The sequence below is a fragment of the Rousettus aegyptiacus genome, unplaced genomic scaffold, assembly GCF_014176215.1.
Source record: "Rousettus aegyptiacus isolate mRouAeg1 unplaced genomic scaffold, mRouAeg1.p scaffold_m13_p_3, whole genome shotgun sequence".
Lineage (NCBI taxonomy): Eukaryota > Metazoa > Chordata > Mammalia > Chiroptera > Pteropodidae > Rousettus > Rousettus aegyptiacus.
The window spans coordinates 30,141,596-30,160,499 of record NW_023416306.1 but is presented as its reverse complement, the minus strand read 5'-3'; the positions used below and the strand labels follow the sequence as shown (position 1 = coordinate 30,160,499).

Below are 18,904 nucleotides of genomic sequence, written 5' to 3'. Positions count from 1 at the left end.
ATCTTGGGGCTGGGGGAGAGGGGGCGGCGTCATCATTCTATCAGGAAAGGGGCAGAAATCACTGATATTGTTGGAATGACTGTGTGTGTGTGTGTGTGTGTGTGTAGCAGTGTATGTGTCTGAGGGTAGAGCAGGCTCAGCCTCTAGGCTTAAAATCACATTTAGGCTTTTGGGCTTTCACACTGCTCAAGTAAAATCTGTGTAGCTTTGCAGTTTTGTCATCAGATTGTGTTTGGCTCAGCCACCTGCTGGAATGGGACAGTGCCACTGACAGCAGCTCCATTGCCCGGTAGAGAGTAAGAGCTACGGTGTCCCCCCAGCCCCACTGGGCCTGTTTCATACAGCCTGTTCACAGCCCTCCTCAGGGAGCCAAGCGCCCCCACCCCTTGGCTCCCATTGAAAAGGAAGCCTTATCACAGAACACAGACCCAGGCCGTGCTCACCCAGGGGTCCTTCCAACTCCATTGCTTTCCTCAGGCATCCTCTCAGCCTCCTCCATTCTGGAAAACTACCACCGCCATCGCCAACACCAAACAAAAGCTTAAAGGGCCCTGTGATGCCAGTAATTTGTTTTATTGGGTTGGATGGCAACTATAGCCTGGCTGGAGGCAAGGCCAGGCCTCACAGGTTGTTGAGTTCCAGTAGGGTCTGGTCGAGGGTCTGGTGAATCTCCACATTCTCTTCCTTGGCACTGGCCAAGGTCTCTGTGAGAGGAAGCAGCACATGAGGAAGGGGAGGGGAGACATGAGGGAAGAGACATGTGAAGGCATGGACGGGGTGTGACAAATAGACATGCTTGTGCACATGAAGACACAAGCATTCAGGGATCTGAGGACCCCATGGTAGGGGCTAATGGATGGATTGACCAGGACAGACATGGATGCCTCACTCGATGCTTCAGGGTCACGGAGGTGGGATGGGAAGGCTTGAGTCATAAACTAATCTGCCCATCTCCTTTAGAAGGTTTGAGAAGATTGGAAACAGAAGGAAAGACAAAACACTGAGCCAAGAAAGGGAGGGCTAGCCAGACAGACAGATTTGAGGCAGAAAACAGACCTGCAATGAAAGCCCCATGTTGCTGGCATCCAAAGGTTTTCCAGTTTTCATCTCAGACTTTTCACAATCTTCTTGCCGCATCTACCCCCTCCCTGCCTGTACCTCATTGCCCCATTTCCCTTCTAACCATTGCTTGAGATCCTGGAACCCCAGGTGAGTGCTCCGAAGTCACTGACAGACCTGGGTCTGCAGAGGCACCACAGGGCTCATGGTGACTGAAGGGGTCATACATGCCTACATGCAGCAGTGACAGAAAGTGAAAGGCCCGTCCCCGTGCAGAGGGGGTTTCAATCTGGGCCACAGAGTTTTGTGGGTGAGCTTAGTGGTCGGGCGGGTGTTACAAGATTGGGGGTATCTGTAAGAGCCAAGGTTTCAGCACTGAACTAGTATTTGTAGGAGAGTGAAGGAAGTGCTCTCTGGAGGGCAGGAAAACAGCATGGAGACCAAGTTGAGTTTATTCAGCAGCAGAGGTAGAGGCCAGCAGGTGGAGGGGGTAGCGGATGGATAGAAGGAAGAAGCAAGTGCCAGGGTAGGCAGCATGTATGATGGAGGCTCTCCTAGGCTGTGCCCAGCCTGGCTGTGCAATGTTGGCAATTTTTGCTCCTTCTGCCTGTGCCCCTCCTCACAGAGAGAATGGAAAGGAAAGGAGAGAAGGGACGAACGGGGCCACACTGGTGAGGGCTCAGAGAGAGGTGATATCGTTGAGTGCGTTGTCCAGCTCCTCGCTGATGGCCTTATACTTCATCTTCTGTGCATAGACTTCATCTGGGGGGTAGTGGTGCAGGGATGGGTGGGAGTATGGGGAGAGGGAATAGAGGGAAAGAAGACAGGAAGGAGAGAGGGTAATGGAAAGAGAGAACAAGAATCAGAGGCAGACAAAGATGGAGTAAAAGAGACAGGCCAGAGGACAGGCCGGACAGCTGTCAGGGCTCCCTCCTCCCCTCTCTGTACCACTGTCTCTTTTATCCTTCTCTGTACCCTAAATTAGTTCTTGTCCCAGGAACTCTTGCCTCTCTGGGGACCTGAGGGCACATAATGCTTTGGATAAACAGGAATGCTTGTTTCAAGGGAAGAGTGTTCAAGCCAGAAATGTCTAAAGTCCTACAAAGTTGGAGATAAAATTGGGGCTTGCTTGAGAAGGCTGGAAGCAAGAGAAATGGGAATTATGAACGTGAAGTGTTATCATAGAATAGAAACAGTTTTACACAGTGAGAAATAGCCCCAGACTAGCAACTACATATTTGTTTTCACCAAGTCTAGCTTAAAATAATGTTTTCCATTAATGTTGTCTTACAAATTTAGTTTAAACCAAATAGCTCTCTATTTAATAAAGAAGGCTCTGTGATATAGCTAGCTGTATTGCACTTGGAGACAGAATTGTCTATATCAGTGCTACTTAGAGTGTGGTCTGAGGATCAACAGCATGAGCCTTACCAGAGAGCCTGTTAAGCAAACAAATTCTCCAGGTCAAAGTCAGTAATCACTAGGGAGTAGGACCCAGGAATCTGCATTTTAAAACCTCTCTGGGGGATTCACACATACGCTTAAGTTTGAGAAGCATTGGAGTTGTAGCTAGCTACAAGTACTTGAACGGTAGGCACTGACCACTGGAATCTGTGGTGGTAGGTGGTCCAGCCCTAATTTATCAGTGGCAAATATAATAAAACGTAAAGATAAGAGACAGACTGACTGACAGTCATGGGGAGTGTGGACCTATTTAAAAAGGTTTAGGGGTGCAGGGAGTATCCCTTTTACCTTCCAGGTCATCAATGGTTTTCTCCAACTTTGCCACAGACCTTTCGGCAAACTCTGCTCGGGTCTCAGCCTGGGAGTAAAGGCAAGATGTGGAAATGACAAAAAAATTAGGCCCGCCTAGGCACTATCACTTAAGTTGACCTTCTCTACCATCCCTATCCCCAAATTCCCTGCCACAGGCTGTCTCTGGTGGGGATTTGGAGGGTTGAGGGGTGGGAGAAGACAGGAAGGACTCTTACCTCCTTCAGCTTCTCCTCCAGCAGTTTGATCTCCTCTTCATATTTATCTTCTTTGGTGGAATACTTTCAGGGACATACACATGCCATCAGTAGATTGCCTCCACAAATCCTTCATTTTTCGTCTGAGCCCCATAGGCTACTCAGGATCTTGTCTCCATCGATCACCCAGCCCCGCCCTGCCTGGGCCCATCGCCCCACTCCCCTGCAGGACCCCATCCTCACTGCCCCTCTACCCCCCTCTACCTTGTCTGCTTGGGCTTCCAGGGATTTCAAGTTGTTGGTAACAATTTTCAGCTCTTCCTCTAGGTCCCCACATTTACTGCAGGGGGTTGTGTAGCAGGGTGAGATGTGAGGACACAATAGGGGGAGACAGTGGAGATGGCACAGTGGGGGAGGGGTGGAGGAGAGAAGAGAAGAGCAAAGTTGTGAGAGTGACAGCAGACAGAGCTTGGAAGCTCCATGCCCTTCCCGACCCCAGCAGGTGACAGAGAACAGCCTGAGATGGAGAAGGAGGTGAGCTGAGAGAAGGCGCCATTGCCCAGAAAGGTCCAGAGAGGTCACTACCTCCTCCTCTGAGGCCATCAGGGACTTGAGGGCCTGGTCCATGGTTCGAAGTTCCTCCTCCAGTTGCCTTGCTCGGCTAGAGGCAGCAGGTAGGGGTCAGAGGACAGGACCTGTCCCTGTGGCCCCAAGTCTGAGAAACTGCCTCCTCATTGTGCAGAGTTCCCCATAGCCACAGGCTCAGGCCAAGTTTTACTTGCCACCCCAGGGTATCCTCACCTCTCAGCCACCTCAGCTCTCTCTTCTGAGCGCTCCAGCTCTCCTTCCAGGATCACCAGCTTCCTGGCCACCTGGGGGGAAAGGAGAGAGAAAAGGAGTAGATCTATGGTGAATGACTGGGGGTGTCTGGGGCTTGGGAGTGTGAAGGACGTGGAGTAGGGCTGTCACCTCCTCATATTTTCGGTCTGAATCCTCAGCAATGTGCTTGGCCTCCTTCAGCTGCATCTCTTGAAGCTCCATCTTTTCCTCATCCTTCATGGCTCGGTTTTCAATGACCTTCATTCCTCTGAGAGACAGGGAGAGGGGTGGGAGTGGGGTCAGGATCAGCAGAGATAAGTTTCCCACCCTGTCCCTGGCTCAGGGGTCCCCTTCCCACCTCTCGCTCTCATCAGCTGCTTTCTCAGCCTCCTCCAGCTTTTGCAGGGCTGTAGCCAGGCGCTCCTGCGCCCGGTCCAGCTCCTCCTCTACCAGCTGAATGCGGCGGTTCAGGGAGGCCACATCTGCCTCGGCCTGCACGTCAAAGGTCAGAGGTCAGAAAGGCTTTGTCTACCTTGGATGAAGATCGTCAAGGCTCCAGAGCATGGTAAGATTCTTGTCAAAAAAGAACCCCAGCTTCCTGGTTTCCAGATTTTTAACCTCTTTCTTTCGCCCTAAGCAACCATCTGTCTTCTGCCCAGACTCTGTGCTCCAGTCCAAAATAGGCATTCCTTGACACATTCCACTCCCCTGCTACAGGGCCAATTCAGGCACTGTGCATAGTTAGTTTCCCAATGACTATTTGCATGCAGGTCCCTCTGTCCCTTCCAAGGACACTCCAAGTGTTGTGAGGTCTGAGGCAGCCCTGACTCCACAGCAGAGCTAGGCCCAGGTAAGGGGGTGGGGAAAAAGGCCAACCAGACCTTGCTGCTGCTAAAAATAGCCAATCACAGAATCAAGTCCTGATGATGTCACCAGTTGCCAGGCAGATTCCCAGAGAAGGGCTCAGGAGGCAAGCCAGGCGGGTGTATGGGACATCCCATGGCTGTAGCAAGGGGTTCCCTGCCAACTGGGGGGGATGGTGCCAGGGCAGTATGAGTGACAGATACCTAGCCACTAATCCTGAAATAGAGACAAAACTATGGAGGTTTTGAGGAAGGTCCATGGAAACTGATGAAAAAAACCTTGGAAACCTTAAAAAGAGAGGGCAGAGCAAGACGAGCCCCAGCTAAGGAAAATGAGAGACACAGTGCCGTTTGGTGTTAGGAGTATTAGTTCCGAGTCAGACTGTTAATCTTTGAGTTGCAGTTCAGTCACTCAACACTTGTGTGACCTTGGGCAATTTATTTAGTCTCTCTAAGCTTCAGTCTCCTCCTTTTTAAATCCGAGTAGGCAGTTCTAGGACAATGCAGTATTTCTAATACTCTATCAATAGGACCATCTGGTATGCTTATAAAACTAAACAGTTTCTCTAGCTCCTTGCTAGATCCACTGAACTGAGATCACCGGGGCAGGAGCTTGAAAATCTTTTTTTTTAAAGCTCCCAAGCGAATCTGATGATTTGGGGGAATAATATGCAGAAAACACTTGAGCACATTGCGTGCAGAATCCACACTCCATAAGTGTTAGGTTATCCCTGGCTCTTCTTTAGAGACAAAGACATGGATTGAGACCCTGAGATTTAAGACTGGAGAGTAGAAAGGACCAGTGTAAGGGAAGAAAGTGAGACAGGTGGCAGCACTGGGGGAACAGGGGGTAAAAAGCAGATCCTGGGTAGTACTGTGGGGCAGAGGAAACACAGTACCATATAATAGAAAGTAGTTGTAACTTGTCCTCCAGGTGGTGAAGGCCACCTAAAGTGACAAGAGCCCATCATGGGCACGGGGCCAGATGATTCAGTGTGGAAGGATTCTGGGGATAGCACTGGAGGTTTAGAAGAATGACTTGGGGACATTGAGTGGTCTATTCTAGAGAGAGATGAGATTCTGTAAAAGGGAAACTCTCTTTATGGCAGTGGGGTGACAAATAACTGGAAAGTCCTGGGATCCTCATCGCAGGACTGACATTTGCCATTTTCTGCTTCTTAAGTTTTTCCAAGTTATAGATGTTGCTCTCTAACCACAGAAAGACACAATTGTCCTTACTGGGCAAATGGGAAGCAAGAAGAGAAAGGAGAAACTGAGGGAGGAGGCACTGTGTAAGTTAGGTGCTACGTTCAAGGTCACACAATTAATTTGGGCAGTTTCCTATCTACTCCTGGCACTGCTGCTCTGTTTCCCTGGCTCTGTCCCTGTCTACCCTCCTCCCCTCCAGCCCCCACCCCACTCCTTGGGTTTCCAGTCCTGCCTTCAGCTGTACTGGGCCTTGGTTATTTATAGAGTGTCAGATGCCCACGGTTGTCTTTGCTAGCAGCTGCAGGTCAGCTTCCTCCCAAGTGCCAGGGCTCGTGGAGAACCAAAACCAAAGGCTGGAGGTCAGAGAAATTAAGCCAGGTTAGGGATGGGGGGAAGGAATTGGGGAACGTGGATAACAGTCAATACACAGTTAATGTCATCTCTGACCTCAGAGGTTCAGACCATGCTCATGCTTATCCCCCTATCCACCCAACAGTGGGCTCATTTTAAACTTAATCCTGGTACAAGGCAAATGGAGAAACTGACAGAGAATGGTACAAGTAACGACCACGTCTAAGGTCATAGGGCCATTCTCTTACATCAAGGTGGGGGTTAGAAATGACAGAAGGTAGAAAAGTCTGGTTAGGGTGTGTGGGGTGGACAGCAAAATCTGAGTGAGCAGGATGTGCCAAAGCGGCTGCCTTGGCATTTGTGGCCCTGTCCCTATGCCCTGTGGCCTGGCATGGTCTTGAGGCTGACAGCTTAATGAGGGTAAATGAGGGGCTGTTAGAACCTGAGCTGGGGCCCTAGAGCACAGCAAGGCCAACTTGAGCCAGAGGTCAAGGCCAGGGAATTTCTAATGGCCCCCCAGGGGTGTAACTCAAGTCAGAGCCCAGTTTTGGATTCCTCTCCCTCCTCCTGCCCAATGGCACCTATACCCATACCCTGCAAATGTAGCTGCAGTCCCCTCTCCTTTTTCAGTAGGAGGATTAATAGGGGTGGATGGTAAATTCTTGTACCACCCACCCCCACGATGACTCACTGCTTGATCACTGTACATTCTAAGAGCTGGAGCCAAACGGAATTAGAAGGCTACCCGTCCTCTAGGGGAAGTGGTAGGTGGTTTTGATTTACCCACTGCCTAGGATTATTTGTGCAAGCTTGCCTTGGCCTGGGTTCCTGAGAGGAAACCATTTCTGTCCTGGTGCTGGAGTTATCTAAGTTCCCATCTCCCTTTATCCCCAGGTCTAGGACCCCTCTTAGTGTGCTTCTCCCACCATCCCCCAGGTTCACACTCACGTCGGTGGCTTTCTTCTCGGCCAGCTCCAGTTTCTCCTGGGCGTCCTTCACTGACTCAGAATACTTTTCCACCTCATCCTCTGTTCCTTTCAGCTTCTTCTGGAGGGCCTGCTGTTCCTCCTCCAGCTGAGAGAGAGAGAGAAGCCTCGGTTAGCCGGGCCCAGGCCCAGGCCCAGGGAGGAGGCAGGGGTGTGTGTAAGCAGGTACTAAGAGATATTTAGAGGCTGTCCGAGAGGAAGAGAGTTAGTAGAGGAGCGACAGTGCAGCCAGGGGTGTTCGAGAGACCTGGTGGGAGTGGAAAGATTCCAGCCCTAAGGAGCAGGGCCCATCATTACTCTGCAAGGGCAAGAGTGGAAACTGGGGCACTGGGGGTCCCCAGGCTATAATATAATGTGTGAGATGAAGTGTGGCTTTAGCTAGGTCCCTGGGGGAACTATGAAGGCCCCGACCCTGCGCTGGACAGGAGAGAGCTTTGGACAGCAGGCCTCAGGCTAGGGGGCACAGGGCTGGGCCTACCCTGCCCTCATTTCGAGGGAGGGCGTTGCACTGGGCCTAGGGTAGGGAGGTTGGGGAGGAAAGGCGGGGGAGGGGGAGAGAGGTCGCTCACCTGCTTGCAGCGGTCCTCAGCTTGCTTCTTGTCAGCCTCGGCCTGCTCAGCGCGGTCGATGGCATTCTCCTTGTCCAGTTTTAGCATCTGCATCTTCTTCTTGATGGCGTCCATGGCTGCGGTAGGGGTCGGGCCGGCCGGCTGGCGGTGCGGACCGGGCGAACTGGGCTGGCGGCGAGGACTGAGAGCACGGCTGGTGGGCCAGTAGAACCAAACTGGACTGGGATGTCCCAGCCGCGCGGGCGCCTAAAAGGCGGGGAGGGACCGGGCGGAGCTGGGGGCTGGGACCCTCCCCCACCACGGCCCAAACCTTGTAGGGGCAGAAGCAAGGCCCAGTCAGAGGTGGGGGTGCGGTCGCCCCCTGCGCCCACCCCCCTCGGGACCGCCCCCTCGAGGCTCCGCCCCTCCCTTACTCCCCACACCTCCCCCAGCCGTCGGAAGGGAAAGTAGCCGCGATGGTCCGCTGAAAAAATCCAAGCGCTGCTGAGGGGAGGGTACCCTCGGGCTGGGGGCTCCGCGCTTCCTGAGTGACAGCCCGACCCAGTGGCAGCTGCGGATGGGGCCCCTGGGGCTATTTCGGGGCGTGAGCTCACGGCAGCTGCCTGGGCTCAGGGACCTGTGTGCCCCCTCCCGCGCCTCAGCTGCAGCAGCCGCTGCCCTTAATTTAGAAGTTTCCTGTAAATCCCCTGGGATTAAATGTCTTTTTGGGAGGTAGGGCTCCTCTGCGGTCGAGTGCCTCAGTTTACCCTGAGTCTCAGACTGGGTTTGCGTTACCGACGTGGCGGTGGTAGCGGAGAGTCTCACTAGGGACTCGGAGAAACTGAGGCAGGAGAGGAGCCCAGCGTCTCGGTTGCAGTGCGGGGAGGGCCCGGCTTGCTGCCCCCGAGGGCGGGCCTGACCTCTCCTCCTCTTGTTTCTCCTTCCAGCCCCTACCCTTGGAGCCAGGGCCGCTCCTCTACAGATACCCAGCGGCTGGGAACCCAGCTCCGCACCCCTCCTGCCCCGCCCCCACGTGCCCCGCATATTTTCCACGCAGCTACCGCCAGGCGGGATACGCGCGCTCCCCACCCCTATCCCCACCCGGGACGCGTCCTTGTCCGCCCCTTCACCTTCCTACTCTCTCTAGCGGCCGGACCACCGCTCCACTCATCCCCCACTCCACCCCCGCTTTCTCCCTCTCCCTTGCTCAGCGCGCCCTCCCTTCTTCTCCCTGCGGACTCTGTTTTCCCTGTGGGCTGACTTTAGGCCGAAATTTCTTTTCTGCCCTTTTTTGGGATGTTTCCCGGTGGGGAGGCGGGGCCGGGCTGGGGCTGGGAATGCAGGGGGCGAGGGGAAGAGTTACTGAACTGCGGGGCCTTGGGAGCCGGAGGAGAGATACCCCTTTAACTCGAGCCGCAAGAAAGAGACCCTGGAGCTGGATCCTAGGGTCGGGAAGTTTGAGGCGCTGGCGCGAGGCTGTTTTCGTTTTTTAATTGGAGTGGGGTGACGGGAGTAGGGGTGGCGGGGGGGAGAGGAAATAGAGGACCGCTTCGGAGGAGGGAAAAGGGGCGTAGGAAGCCTGGAAGGGTCGTTTCGCCTTGATATTCAAGGTCAGAGATGGGAGGCCTGACTTTTGCTGGTGGGGGTGGGAGCCGGGGGCCCGGGGGCCCCGAGCCGGCCGGGGGCGGAAATGTATTTAGATCTGATTAGCTGCCTGCTGCTATACAAGGAACAAAGCTGACCTCCTTCCTAGTGTTCCCATCTCCATGTTTTCCCCAAACTCGTGAAAGACCTTCATCGGCCCTTAGACTCCTGGGCTTTATCAAGTGCTTCTCTGTTCCTCACTTCCTGCATTGAGTTAATCCTGTAGATTCCACTTCCTGCAAATGAAGTTCCTCTTCCAAATCTCTGGGGTTGCCTTAGGCAGCTCTTTTAATTACGTCCTGTGTGGATCTGGTTCCCCAACTCATACATTCAACTAGTTCTCTACATTGCTACCAAAGATCTTTTTAAAAGTTGTGGGGGGGGGGGGAGGGGAGATAGAATCCTAAAATCCTTCGCTCCGCCCCTCCCTACTCCATCTTTTGAGGATTAAAATCTACATTTCTTAATATGGTATAGAAGGCCCTTTGTTTTGGCCCCTGCCTACCTTTCTAGCCCCATCTCCTTTCATTCCCATCCCCCATTCATACTGAGCTCCAGTAAGCACTAGAAATAGTCATACTTTTCTTAAAGCTTCCATCTTTGTGCATTCTGGTCCCTTCCTCTAAAATGCTCTTCCCTTGGCTGATTCCTGGTGGTCTTAAAGACTCTGATCAAGCCTTGGCTCTTCTGGGAAACCTTCCTTGGCTACTTCCCCTCCAACCCCCTCCACCTACCTAATGATTATATGTTCTTGGTGCAGGCTGCTATCATTCTCATCATAGTCCTTATTATAACAGTGCTTGTACCTGTTTGTTTCCTCCACTTGTCTCAGTCCTCCAGAACAGGGACTGTCTTTTTTCAATTCTGAATTCCCAATGCCTGGCATAGCATCAGGCATAGGGTTGGCACTTGATAAACATTTGCCAGGTGAATTTTTTATGCACCAGATTCCAGGTACACAAAGATAATAATACTATGTGGATATAAAGGAACTCATGGTCTAGTGCAGCAGTTCTCAAAGTTTTTGGTCGTAGAACCCCTTACACTCTCAAAACTTAAGAGTGGAGTTTGAAGATCCAAAAGCTTTCGATCTTCACACAGTATTAAGACTTGTTACTCAAGGAATAAGATTTAATAAAATTAATAAGGTTTTACTGTTTCATCAAGGACAGTTTTAAGTGAAGCTAGCATTTCTTTCTTAAATTGCTAGTGCATGACAGTGAGAACACAATGACTATTAGCACAGTTTGGGCCACTGCCTTGATTTGTGCTAAGGCAGTTTTATCCACCAGTGTTTTTGCACTGTCAATACAAATGCTGACACCATGTAAAAGGAAAATAATGTCTTAACATTGTTATGAACATAATCTTGACCTTACAGACCCCAAAAAGTGTCTCAGAAGCTGTTACGTGCCTGAGGACTACATTTCAAGAATTGCTGGTCTAATGGGTATTCAAATCTTTTCCCAGAGGGCTCTTGGAGGCATCACTAATGAGAGGTACATGATTTGGGGTGTGGGGACATGGCAGGGAAGTGGCGGCAGGAGTGAACAGCTATCCTGGGCTCATAGCTGTAGTTTAAACAGTGTAGACTACCACTTGTTGGGGAGGTTGGAGAAGGGATTTGATCTCTAAGGTCCTCAACTCACAATGCTAGGACACGGAATCTGGGGTTAGAGGGCCAAAGCAGTGTTTACTGGAGTTGCCAGTCCTCTGCGTCAGAGGTGATAATACATCTCTATATTCCAGTGCTTAGCACAGGCATGGCTTAGTAAATATTGAATGAATTAATCAAAGATGACAGGAGTGAAGGTGTGAAGTTGGCACCTTTCCTGATTGGCTGCCCTGGGGATTCCGCCTACTTTAAACTTTCCCACAAGTAGATGTCTTGGCTTCAAGAAGGTGAAGGGTGCCCAGAGTAGCAGCAGATAGGTGGTGTTTGTGTGCCACTTGGAGGGAGAAGCCAGGAAATAACATACCAGGCAACAGTGGTTAAAGAATCATGCAGGAAAATAGTGGCAGATCTAAGGGGTCTGCCAGATAGTCCATGCAGTGGGCAGAGGGGGTGAATGCAGAAGAAAGTGGAAGCACACAGCACTCACCTCCCTTCTCCCTGACCACCTCCCTCCACTGAACCCCAGATTAGCAGGGCAGCTGGAACAGGGATATCAGCACCAGCCAGCCTGCCACTAGGTGAGCTCTGCTTCCTAACTATAGTCTCACACCCAGGTCAAGCTTTTTCAGTTGTCTTCTAGTGCTATTCTAGGCAGCAGGACAAGGCCTTGGAGGGTCTAGAAGTTCCCCAACCCAGTCAATAGTAGAACCTACCCAAGGCAGCCTCCATTGGACTTTTTGCTTGTTAAATGCCTAAACCAAATGTGTGGTGGTAATTCTCTTAGGCTCAGACACTTGTATTTTATAGGCTTATTATTTTTAGCAAAGCTGCTTTGAAAGTTTGAATTTGGCTAGGGACTGGATTTGTTCACATACTCTGAGCAGTTATGAAGAACAGAGTGTCCCCAGTAGCCACAAAGAGCAGAAGCAGCTGCTGTCCTTGCAACGGAATGACACTTGGTGAGTATAGGTGCTGGCCAGTGAGATAGGGGACAACAGGGGTATGACTTCTCAGGGACAGCTTCCCAACTAGGATGACTTTAGGGATATGGGTACAAGGAGGAGGAAGGGGACTCACAGGGCAGATTGCCAGTCTGACCCACTCCATTTTTGAACCAGATCAAGATAGTGACAGAACTCAATCCCATTCTCTCCCCCACTGCCCTGGAGAAATGTCCTATCTCTTCATGAAGCCAGGCAGAGTTGCAGGCAGAATCACCTTTATTGGAGCATGACTTATTTGGAGCTTAAAACCCCACGGGCCCCACAGGTAACTGGGGGTACAAGGAAGAGGACAGTATCAAAAAAAGGATGAGTAGAGCTGAGGCTGTGGGGACTTGCCAGAAGCTACTGGCAAGGTGGAGTGGGCTGGGGCCCTTGCAGGTTCAGATTGAGGTACAGCAGCGTTAATAATACTCTTGGAGCGTTAATACTCTGGGAGGGGCAGGCCCTTAGGGGGCCCAAGGGCATGAAGGCACTTGGAGTTGGAAAGGGACAGGGGATGTGCAGCGGGACTGGGCAGGGCCAGACCTGGGGTTTGGCAGGCACTTTGGGGAGTGCTGGGGTTGGGCAGGGTGGGCCCAGTAGCCCAGAAGGCTTTGGTAATGGTAGGCACAGTCTCTGGGCTGGGTCTGCGTGTTAAATAGAAGCGGCTGCCCTAGTGCTCATCTCGAAGCTCTGATGGTAGGAACTTGTACTGCTGTTGCCGGATCTGGGCCAGCTTCTTCCGGGCCTCTTCCAGCTCCCGTTCCTTCCGGAGCATCTCTTCCTGTGCGGCAATGATCTGAGGGATGAAGATCAGGGACTCAGTTCAGTGGGTTTGTTCATTAGAGTAGAGAGTAGTTGAAGCCAGCAGCACAGGTAATGTGACTGCCTGCTATCGGTGTCCCTCAGGGTATCTAGGGCCAAGCTCACCTGGGCAATGCCCCCGACCATCTTCTCCTTCACCACCACTGTCTCATTCTCCTGGTCTTCAAAGGCTGCTGCCTTTTGTGCTGCCTTCACCAGGTTATCTGAGGCTCGCTTCACTGCATTGCCAGCAGCCTGGGCAGAGAGAAGGCAGCATGAGGTTGAGAAAACTGAGGTAAGGTCCCAGCTGACAGAGTCCTCCCACAGAAAAGCATGCCTTGGGGGTGACAATATAAAGCAGCACAGCCCAAGGTACAATGGGATGGGTCAGGGTTCCTCACCTGAAGCCGTTTCATTGCCTCAGAGTCCTGGTCAGCCTTGACTTTGCAGGCCACAAGGAGCTGGGCTGTGGAGGCAGCTACTTGCTTGGCTGATGAGATGAGCTTCTCCTGGCTAGCATGGCCTTGTACAGCTGCATTGGCTGCCTCACACAGATTGTTGGTGGCTGCAGCCACCATCCGGGCCTAAAGTAAGGAGATAAGATTAAAACAGGCCTCTTGCTCCAGTCCATCCCCTCTCCAGCCTTCTCAAGTCTCTCCAGCTCAGAGGGACCTAGTGGGTTTACACTCACAGCAGAAATGAGGCCCTGTGACCACTGTCCATCATCCAGTGCATTGGCTGGAATGGCGCCCACCTGTGGAGGAAGGATGAGAGCCTGCTCAGACCTCTGCTCTCCCTATATATGTAAAAGCCTCCCACTACAAAGCTGGTGTAGACAGCAAAGCTGCTGCTGTCCCCATGCTTCTGGATATCCAAATACTTACCTTCCCTTGGGCCACCAGTTCCCTCTGGGCAGCTGATGCAGCCTTTACCAGGGCACTGGTGGCTGCTGCAATGGACTTGGCAGCTTCTAATATCTGTTCCTCAAAGTTTAACGACTCATCCGCCTCCTACAATGGAGAGACAAAGTTTGCAGAGAGAGGTGCAAAGTAAGAGGGAGCTGATGGTGGGGACATTCTGCCATTAGGAGGGCAGAGAAGACAGGGGGAGCAGTACTGACCTTGGGTTTGGCCCGGGGTTTCAGCTGCTCCAGCTTTTTGGCTGCAGCCTCAATGGCGGCTGCAGCTCCTAGAAGCTCATTCTCAGCGATGACCGTGGGGTCCTCTGGGTCAACCCATTCTGTTCCTGGTAGGACAAAGTGGGGAAGGAAGGGGCTAAGCTGGACCAGGGAGGTCAGGAGCACTGGACAGGATAGTTACTATTACTAGGCCCCTGTCACCTGTGGGGACTATGGGCAGAGGCTAGCTCAGAGTATTCCAACCAGGAAGCAGGGATCTCCCCATGACAAAAGTTTCCCTTCCCTCCTTGCCCCTGGTCACCCCTCACCCTTCATGGCCTCAGCAGCCTGGATGAGCTCAGTGACTGAACCAGCCACACGCTTTGAGTGTCCCGTCAATTGCTGCTTCAGTTCTGGGCTTGGCTTCTGGAGGGTCTGGGGAAAAAGAAGGCAGGGAGCAGAGCATCAGACTTTAGCTTCTATTCTGACCTTAAAAATAAACAGGGCAGACCATGGCCCCCCAATCTCATCCCTGGACCACTTCACACCACAGCTCTCAAACACCACACGGCCTATCCAGGTGCACTCTGGGTGGCACACTACACACGTGTGAAGACAGTGGGGCTGTATGTCACTCACCGGCTGGTAAGGAGAATGATCAAATGAGAAGAAAGAAGAGATGATGAAGGTAGAGGAGGAGGAGATCAGGTGGAAAGAGAGAAATAAGAAAAAGAAGAGAAAGAGGTGAATGCGAGAACCAAAGACACTAAGAATGATGGGGCCCCAGTGGAAGGGAGGCTTAGAAACAAGAACAGATTTGGGAAATAGATAGTGGGGAGGAGATTTGAACAAAAAATGAGAGAACTGGGTCTGAGGCATGTGGGAAGAGGACTGTATATTTAGGGAGGCTGATATGAGGAGCAGATAATTCCTGCCTTACCAGGAGCACATGGTCTAGCAGTTCCAGGTAGCCGTTGGCACACTCCCGGCCATAGCGCAGGGCTCGAAGTCGCACATCCGGGGCCACTTCTGGATGGTAAGCAGCTTCCTGTATCAGGGTAATGTTAGCGTTAGGATCCCAAAGAGCTCCAGGTCCCCCAAGCCCCTATAGTTTCCCTCTCTACCATGTTCTGTCCTAAAGCTGCCTCACTACTAGGGTTTCTACCTTGCAAGCCCGAAGCATATCTGCGATAGCACGGCGACTCAGATTGGCTGTGGCAATGACATCTTCCTGGCGACAGGAGTTGCCAGCAGCAACGGCCTTGGCTGTTGCCATGGTGATACCCTTGGTCATTCGGATAAAATCTTCTGGGGTAGAAGTCTTGGCAGGTGGCTCTGGGGAACAGAAGACCTGTTGGGGGAGAAGAAGAAAAGGTTTACAGTGAGTGAGACTATAAGACAATGTGTAGCACTCATGTAATTTGGTTCACTCAACAAGCATTCACTGAGTACATATTGTATGTAGGTCAAGTCCTTGGAGAAGTTCACGCATTCACAGTTAATATAATAGCAAGCAGCTGGTCATCATTTCTGACTAAAGTGACTGGGAAGACTTTGTCTGAAATTAAAGAAGTAGCTTTTGAGCTGAGTTTTTCATTACTGAACTACAGAAAAGCTTTGAATGGATGAGTGGCAAAGGTGGAGCAAGAAGGTGGATCTTAAGAGATACAGATAGCAGGAGAATATTTTAGGTAAATGGTGGAGCATGAATAACCAGGATGTCACGTGTGAGAGTATTAAGAAATGTTTTAAAATATAGGGATGGCAGAGAAAAGGTTAGTGGGGCCTTGAATATCAGACCAAGGAACTTAGAATTTTATATAATATGTAAAAGTCATAAAAATATTTTGATGTATGTATGTGTTCATCCAACAAATTATTAAAGATGGGCAGGTGGTAGATTCTATGTGAGGTGCTAGGGATGCAGTGGCAAGAAGGTCCTTGTTCTCATGGAGCTTCCAATTCTAGTTTTGGATACAGACAAAAAATAGGTAAACAAGCAGAAAATCTAAAGACTGTGATCTGGGCTGTAAAGGAAATAAGGTGCTATGATGAGAAATAAAAATAAGGTCCTATTTCAGATAGGTGCTCAGGAAAGGCTTCTCTGAGGAGAGAACATTTATTTAAGCTGAAGCCTGAAAGATTGAAAGAAGCCAGATGTTCAGAAGTTTGGAGAGAATCAAGTGCAAGGGCCTAGAGTGGGCAAGAACTGACGGGGAGCAATGGGACTGGGGTACAGAACAGGAGGAGAGTGGGACAGGATGAGTTTGAGGAAGTTGGCAGGGGCCATGGGAACTAGAAGGTGACAGGAAGGAGTGTGGATTCTGCCACAGATGCCAGGGCAGTCACTAAAGGGTATTAAGCAGTATAGTGACATAATCTAACATATTTTGAAACAATAATTCTGGCTACTGTATAGAGAATGGATTGTGGGGGGTGAGTATGTAAGCAGGGAGATAAGATAGAGGCTATGGCATAAATACAGCTAAGGATTGATGATGGTTTGGACAAAGTGGTGTTGTTAGAGATGGGGAAAAGAGAAAATGAAATATGGAGGGAGCACTAACAAGACTCGCTGATGAGCTTAGATGTGGGGAATGAGAGAAGGATGTTAAAGCTGGGTTTCTGGCTTCAGGAACTGAGTTACTAAAAGGTGCCATTTACTGAGATCGGAAAAACAAGGGAATGGTCAGGTTTGGGAGGCAGGAAGTTAAGTTTCAGTTTGAACATCTCCAAGTAGAGATGAAAACAATATCAGAAAGATGAATTCAGAAATGAGAAAGATGAGTAGTAGAGATGAGAATGATAGATTGAAGGCAGGGAGACAGGTGAAAAACTGGTACCGCAGTTCCAGTGAGGGAGGGCAAATGAAAATCTGCACTAGAGTGCTCACTGTGAGACTCGGGGGGAGGGACGAGAGGGTAGTTAGAAGGACTTGGCAATGGCCTGGATATGGTGAATAAGATAGTGAAGTCAAAGATGACTGAGGCGAGTCTTCAAGCCTGGGAGGTTATTGCCACCATTAACAGGAAGTAGCATGTCAGGAAGAATAGCTGGTTGGGAGGCACTGCATCTCGGTGGTGGTGTCAAATAGGCAGCTGAAAAATAACTGAACTCAGAATTGGAAGTGAACTTATTAGAGAATGATAATGAAAATGGTTGAACTTACCAAAGAAGAGAATAGAGAAAAAAGGCTATTTGTACAACTCTGGAAAAGCCTCTAGATGATTCAATGACAAGTATAGAAGAGATGTCAGAGAGGCAAGAGAAAAACCAGCACCATGAAGGCCAAAGAAGAAAGAATTTCAAAGACAGTTTGTTACCACAGTCAAATGCTTTGGAAATGTTTAAGAGGATGAAGGCCAAGAAGAGGGCATTGAATATGGCAACTAATAGGCCACTGGTGACTGGAGAAAGTGGGAGGATGGTGGTGAAAGAAGACAGTTGTCAAATGCTAAGGAGTAAAAAAGTGAGGAAGAGTAAGACCTAAGTAGTTCACTTAAGACGTTTGGCAATGAGTGAGAAGAGCGTGTGACCGTTTACATTTCTGCGAATACACGTGAGGTACAGGTTCAGTCTAGCATGATCCTTCTGACTAGAGGCCCCGATGCCCCAGTCTCGTGCTCACCGCTAGTTCCTGCCGTATGTGTTCTGTGGTTGCTTCCAGGGCCCGTGTGCCTTTGGTAGCCTCATCTTCCACAGCTTTCACAGTCTTAAGCAACGATGTCACATTGGTCACCATCACCTAGTGGTGTCAGAGGAATGGGGGAGGGGGTCGTTTTATGGAACAGGAGGAAGCATATTGATCTGCTCCCTCTCCTGAGACTGCTCTCATTCCCGCCAACCTTGGCAGAGTTCTTGAGCTGCCACACAGCAGGGTCGTCCCCAACTTTGCCAGCTGCAGCCTTGGTTGCACTGATGAGGTCTCCCAGGGCCTTGGCCACATCTTTCACTGCATTGATCAGCACCACCTGTGTGGGAGAGCAGATGTTCTGGTTTGTGGGAGGAAAAGGGGAAACAGAAGTGGATTTGACTAGAATTAGGGGTGTCAGGTGGATACCTGTGTCTCAGGGTCCTCAGCTCCCAGGCTAGCTGCACCTAGCTTGACCACATCAGCGAGGCGGGTGATGGTGGCCACAGAGGACTGGGCAGCTTGTGCCAGCTTCTCCTGGCTCCCAGCTGCATTCTGTACCAGGACCTTGGTGTCCTCCACCAGCACCTTTGCAGTCTTCAGAATGCCCTCCCTGAGGGAGGGACCAGTCTAGTCAGCTCTCCTCAGCGCTCCTGCTGCTCCCCATACTCTAGCCTCCTCTGGCCCCACCCCCATCCTGCCTCTCTGAGGCCCAGGTAACCTCCTCACCGGTGGTCAGCGAAAGTTTCAGCACCCTCGCGGTTGAGTGTGCCAGCAGTAGCAAACATGATGGTGGTGTCGAGGTCGGCAATGATGCCGGACACAGCGCTGGCTGCCGTGATGCAGGCCTGGGTGCCACGATTTCCAGCCTGGAGTGCAGCCAGCACGTGGGAAACCTTAGGGAGGAAAGTCACATGGTGACTGTGGTAGGTGCCACGTGAAAGAAAAAGGTCACTGCTGCTTGGAAGAAAGGACAGAGGAGAGGGCTGGGAAGGTTGGAGGATGGGCAAGGTGGCAGGATTAGGGAGCCAGCCCACAGGGATGAGCACAGTCACCTTTTCGGAGACTCTCCGGGCACACTCTATGAGCTCCTTCTTGGTGTAGGCGTCACTGGGGCTGCATTGAAGGGCACCTGCCTTGGTGACCAGAGCAGAACAGCCATGCCCCAGCTCCTGTACCCGGTGCTTGATGTGGGCACCTATCTGTGAGCAGAGGGAAAAAGGAATTGGCTTTTACAGAGGCACTCAGGGTACCTCCATGTGCTTGGAAGAGTCACTAAGGACCTAAAAAACATGCATCGCAGCA

At 51.1% G+C, this 18,904-nt stretch overlaps 2 protein-coding genes across 6 annotated transcripts in view; both read right to left on the bottom strand.

Annotated features, from left to right (window-relative positions):
- Positions 1–553: 553 nt before the first annotated feature.
- Positions 554–8,179, bottom strand: TPM2 (tropomyosin 2). Of its 4 annotated transcripts, none has more exons than XM_016130536.2 (9): positions 7,827–8,179; positions 7,220–7,345; positions 4,207–4,340; positions 3,999–4,116; positions 3,831–3,901; positions 3,615–3,690; positions 3,051–3,113; positions 2,812–2,881; positions 554–704 (listed from the first exon to the last, which is right to left on the bottom strand). In XM_016130536.2, exons 1-9 carry the CDS (start codon positions 7,938–7,940, stop codon positions 622–624), a joined length of 855 nt encoding a protein of 284 aa, XP_015986022.1. In that variant the 5' UTR covers positions 7,941–8,179; the 3' UTR covers positions 554–621. The 4 variants fall into 4 exon arrangements, with proteins under 4 accessions (XP_015986022.1, XP_015986024.1, XP_015986025.1 ...); XM_016130538.2 differs by lacking the exon at positions 3,615–3,690 and adding an exon at positions 3,294–3,369 and having other exon boundaries at positions 558–704; positions 7,827–8,105; XM_016130539.2 differs by lacking the exons at positions 554–704; positions 3,615–3,690 and adding exons at positions 1,494–1,821; positions 3,294–3,369 and having other exon boundaries at positions 7,827–8,113.
- Positions 8,180–12,266: 4,087 nt separating this feature from the next.
- TLN1 (talin 1) overlaps positions 12,267–18,904 on the bottom strand; it is a 31,488-nt gene continuing 24,850 nt past the window's right edge. For both annotated transcript variants that reach the window (XM_016130278.2, XM_016130277.2), the window contains 14 exons: positions 18,655–18,801; positions 18,329–18,495; positions 18,029–18,212; positions 17,814–17,939; positions 17,597–17,713; positions 15,134–15,319; positions 14,909–15,016; positions 14,298–14,403; positions 13,972–14,096; positions 13,736–13,861; positions 13,543–13,605; positions 13,253–13,435; positions 12,978–13,106; positions 12,267–12,846 (listed from right to left, as the gene is read on the bottom strand). In XM_016130278.2, the coding sequence (XP_015985764.2) occupies positions 12,721–12,846; positions 12,978–13,106; positions 13,253–13,435; positions 13,543–13,605; positions 13,736–13,861; positions 13,972–14,096; positions 14,298–14,403; positions 14,909–15,016; positions 15,134–15,319; positions 17,597–17,713; positions 17,814–17,939; positions 18,029–18,212; positions 18,329–18,495; positions 18,655–18,801 (1,893 nt within the window). In that variant the 3' untranslated portion in view covers positions 12,267–12,720. The remainder of the gene's footprint in view (positions 12,847–12,977; positions 13,107–13,252; positions 13,436–13,542; positions 13,606–13,735; positions 13,862–13,971; positions 14,097–14,297; positions 14,404–14,908; positions 15,017–15,133; positions 15,320–17,596; positions 17,714–17,813; positions 17,940–18,028; positions 18,213–18,328; positions 18,496–18,654; positions 18,802–18,904) is intronic.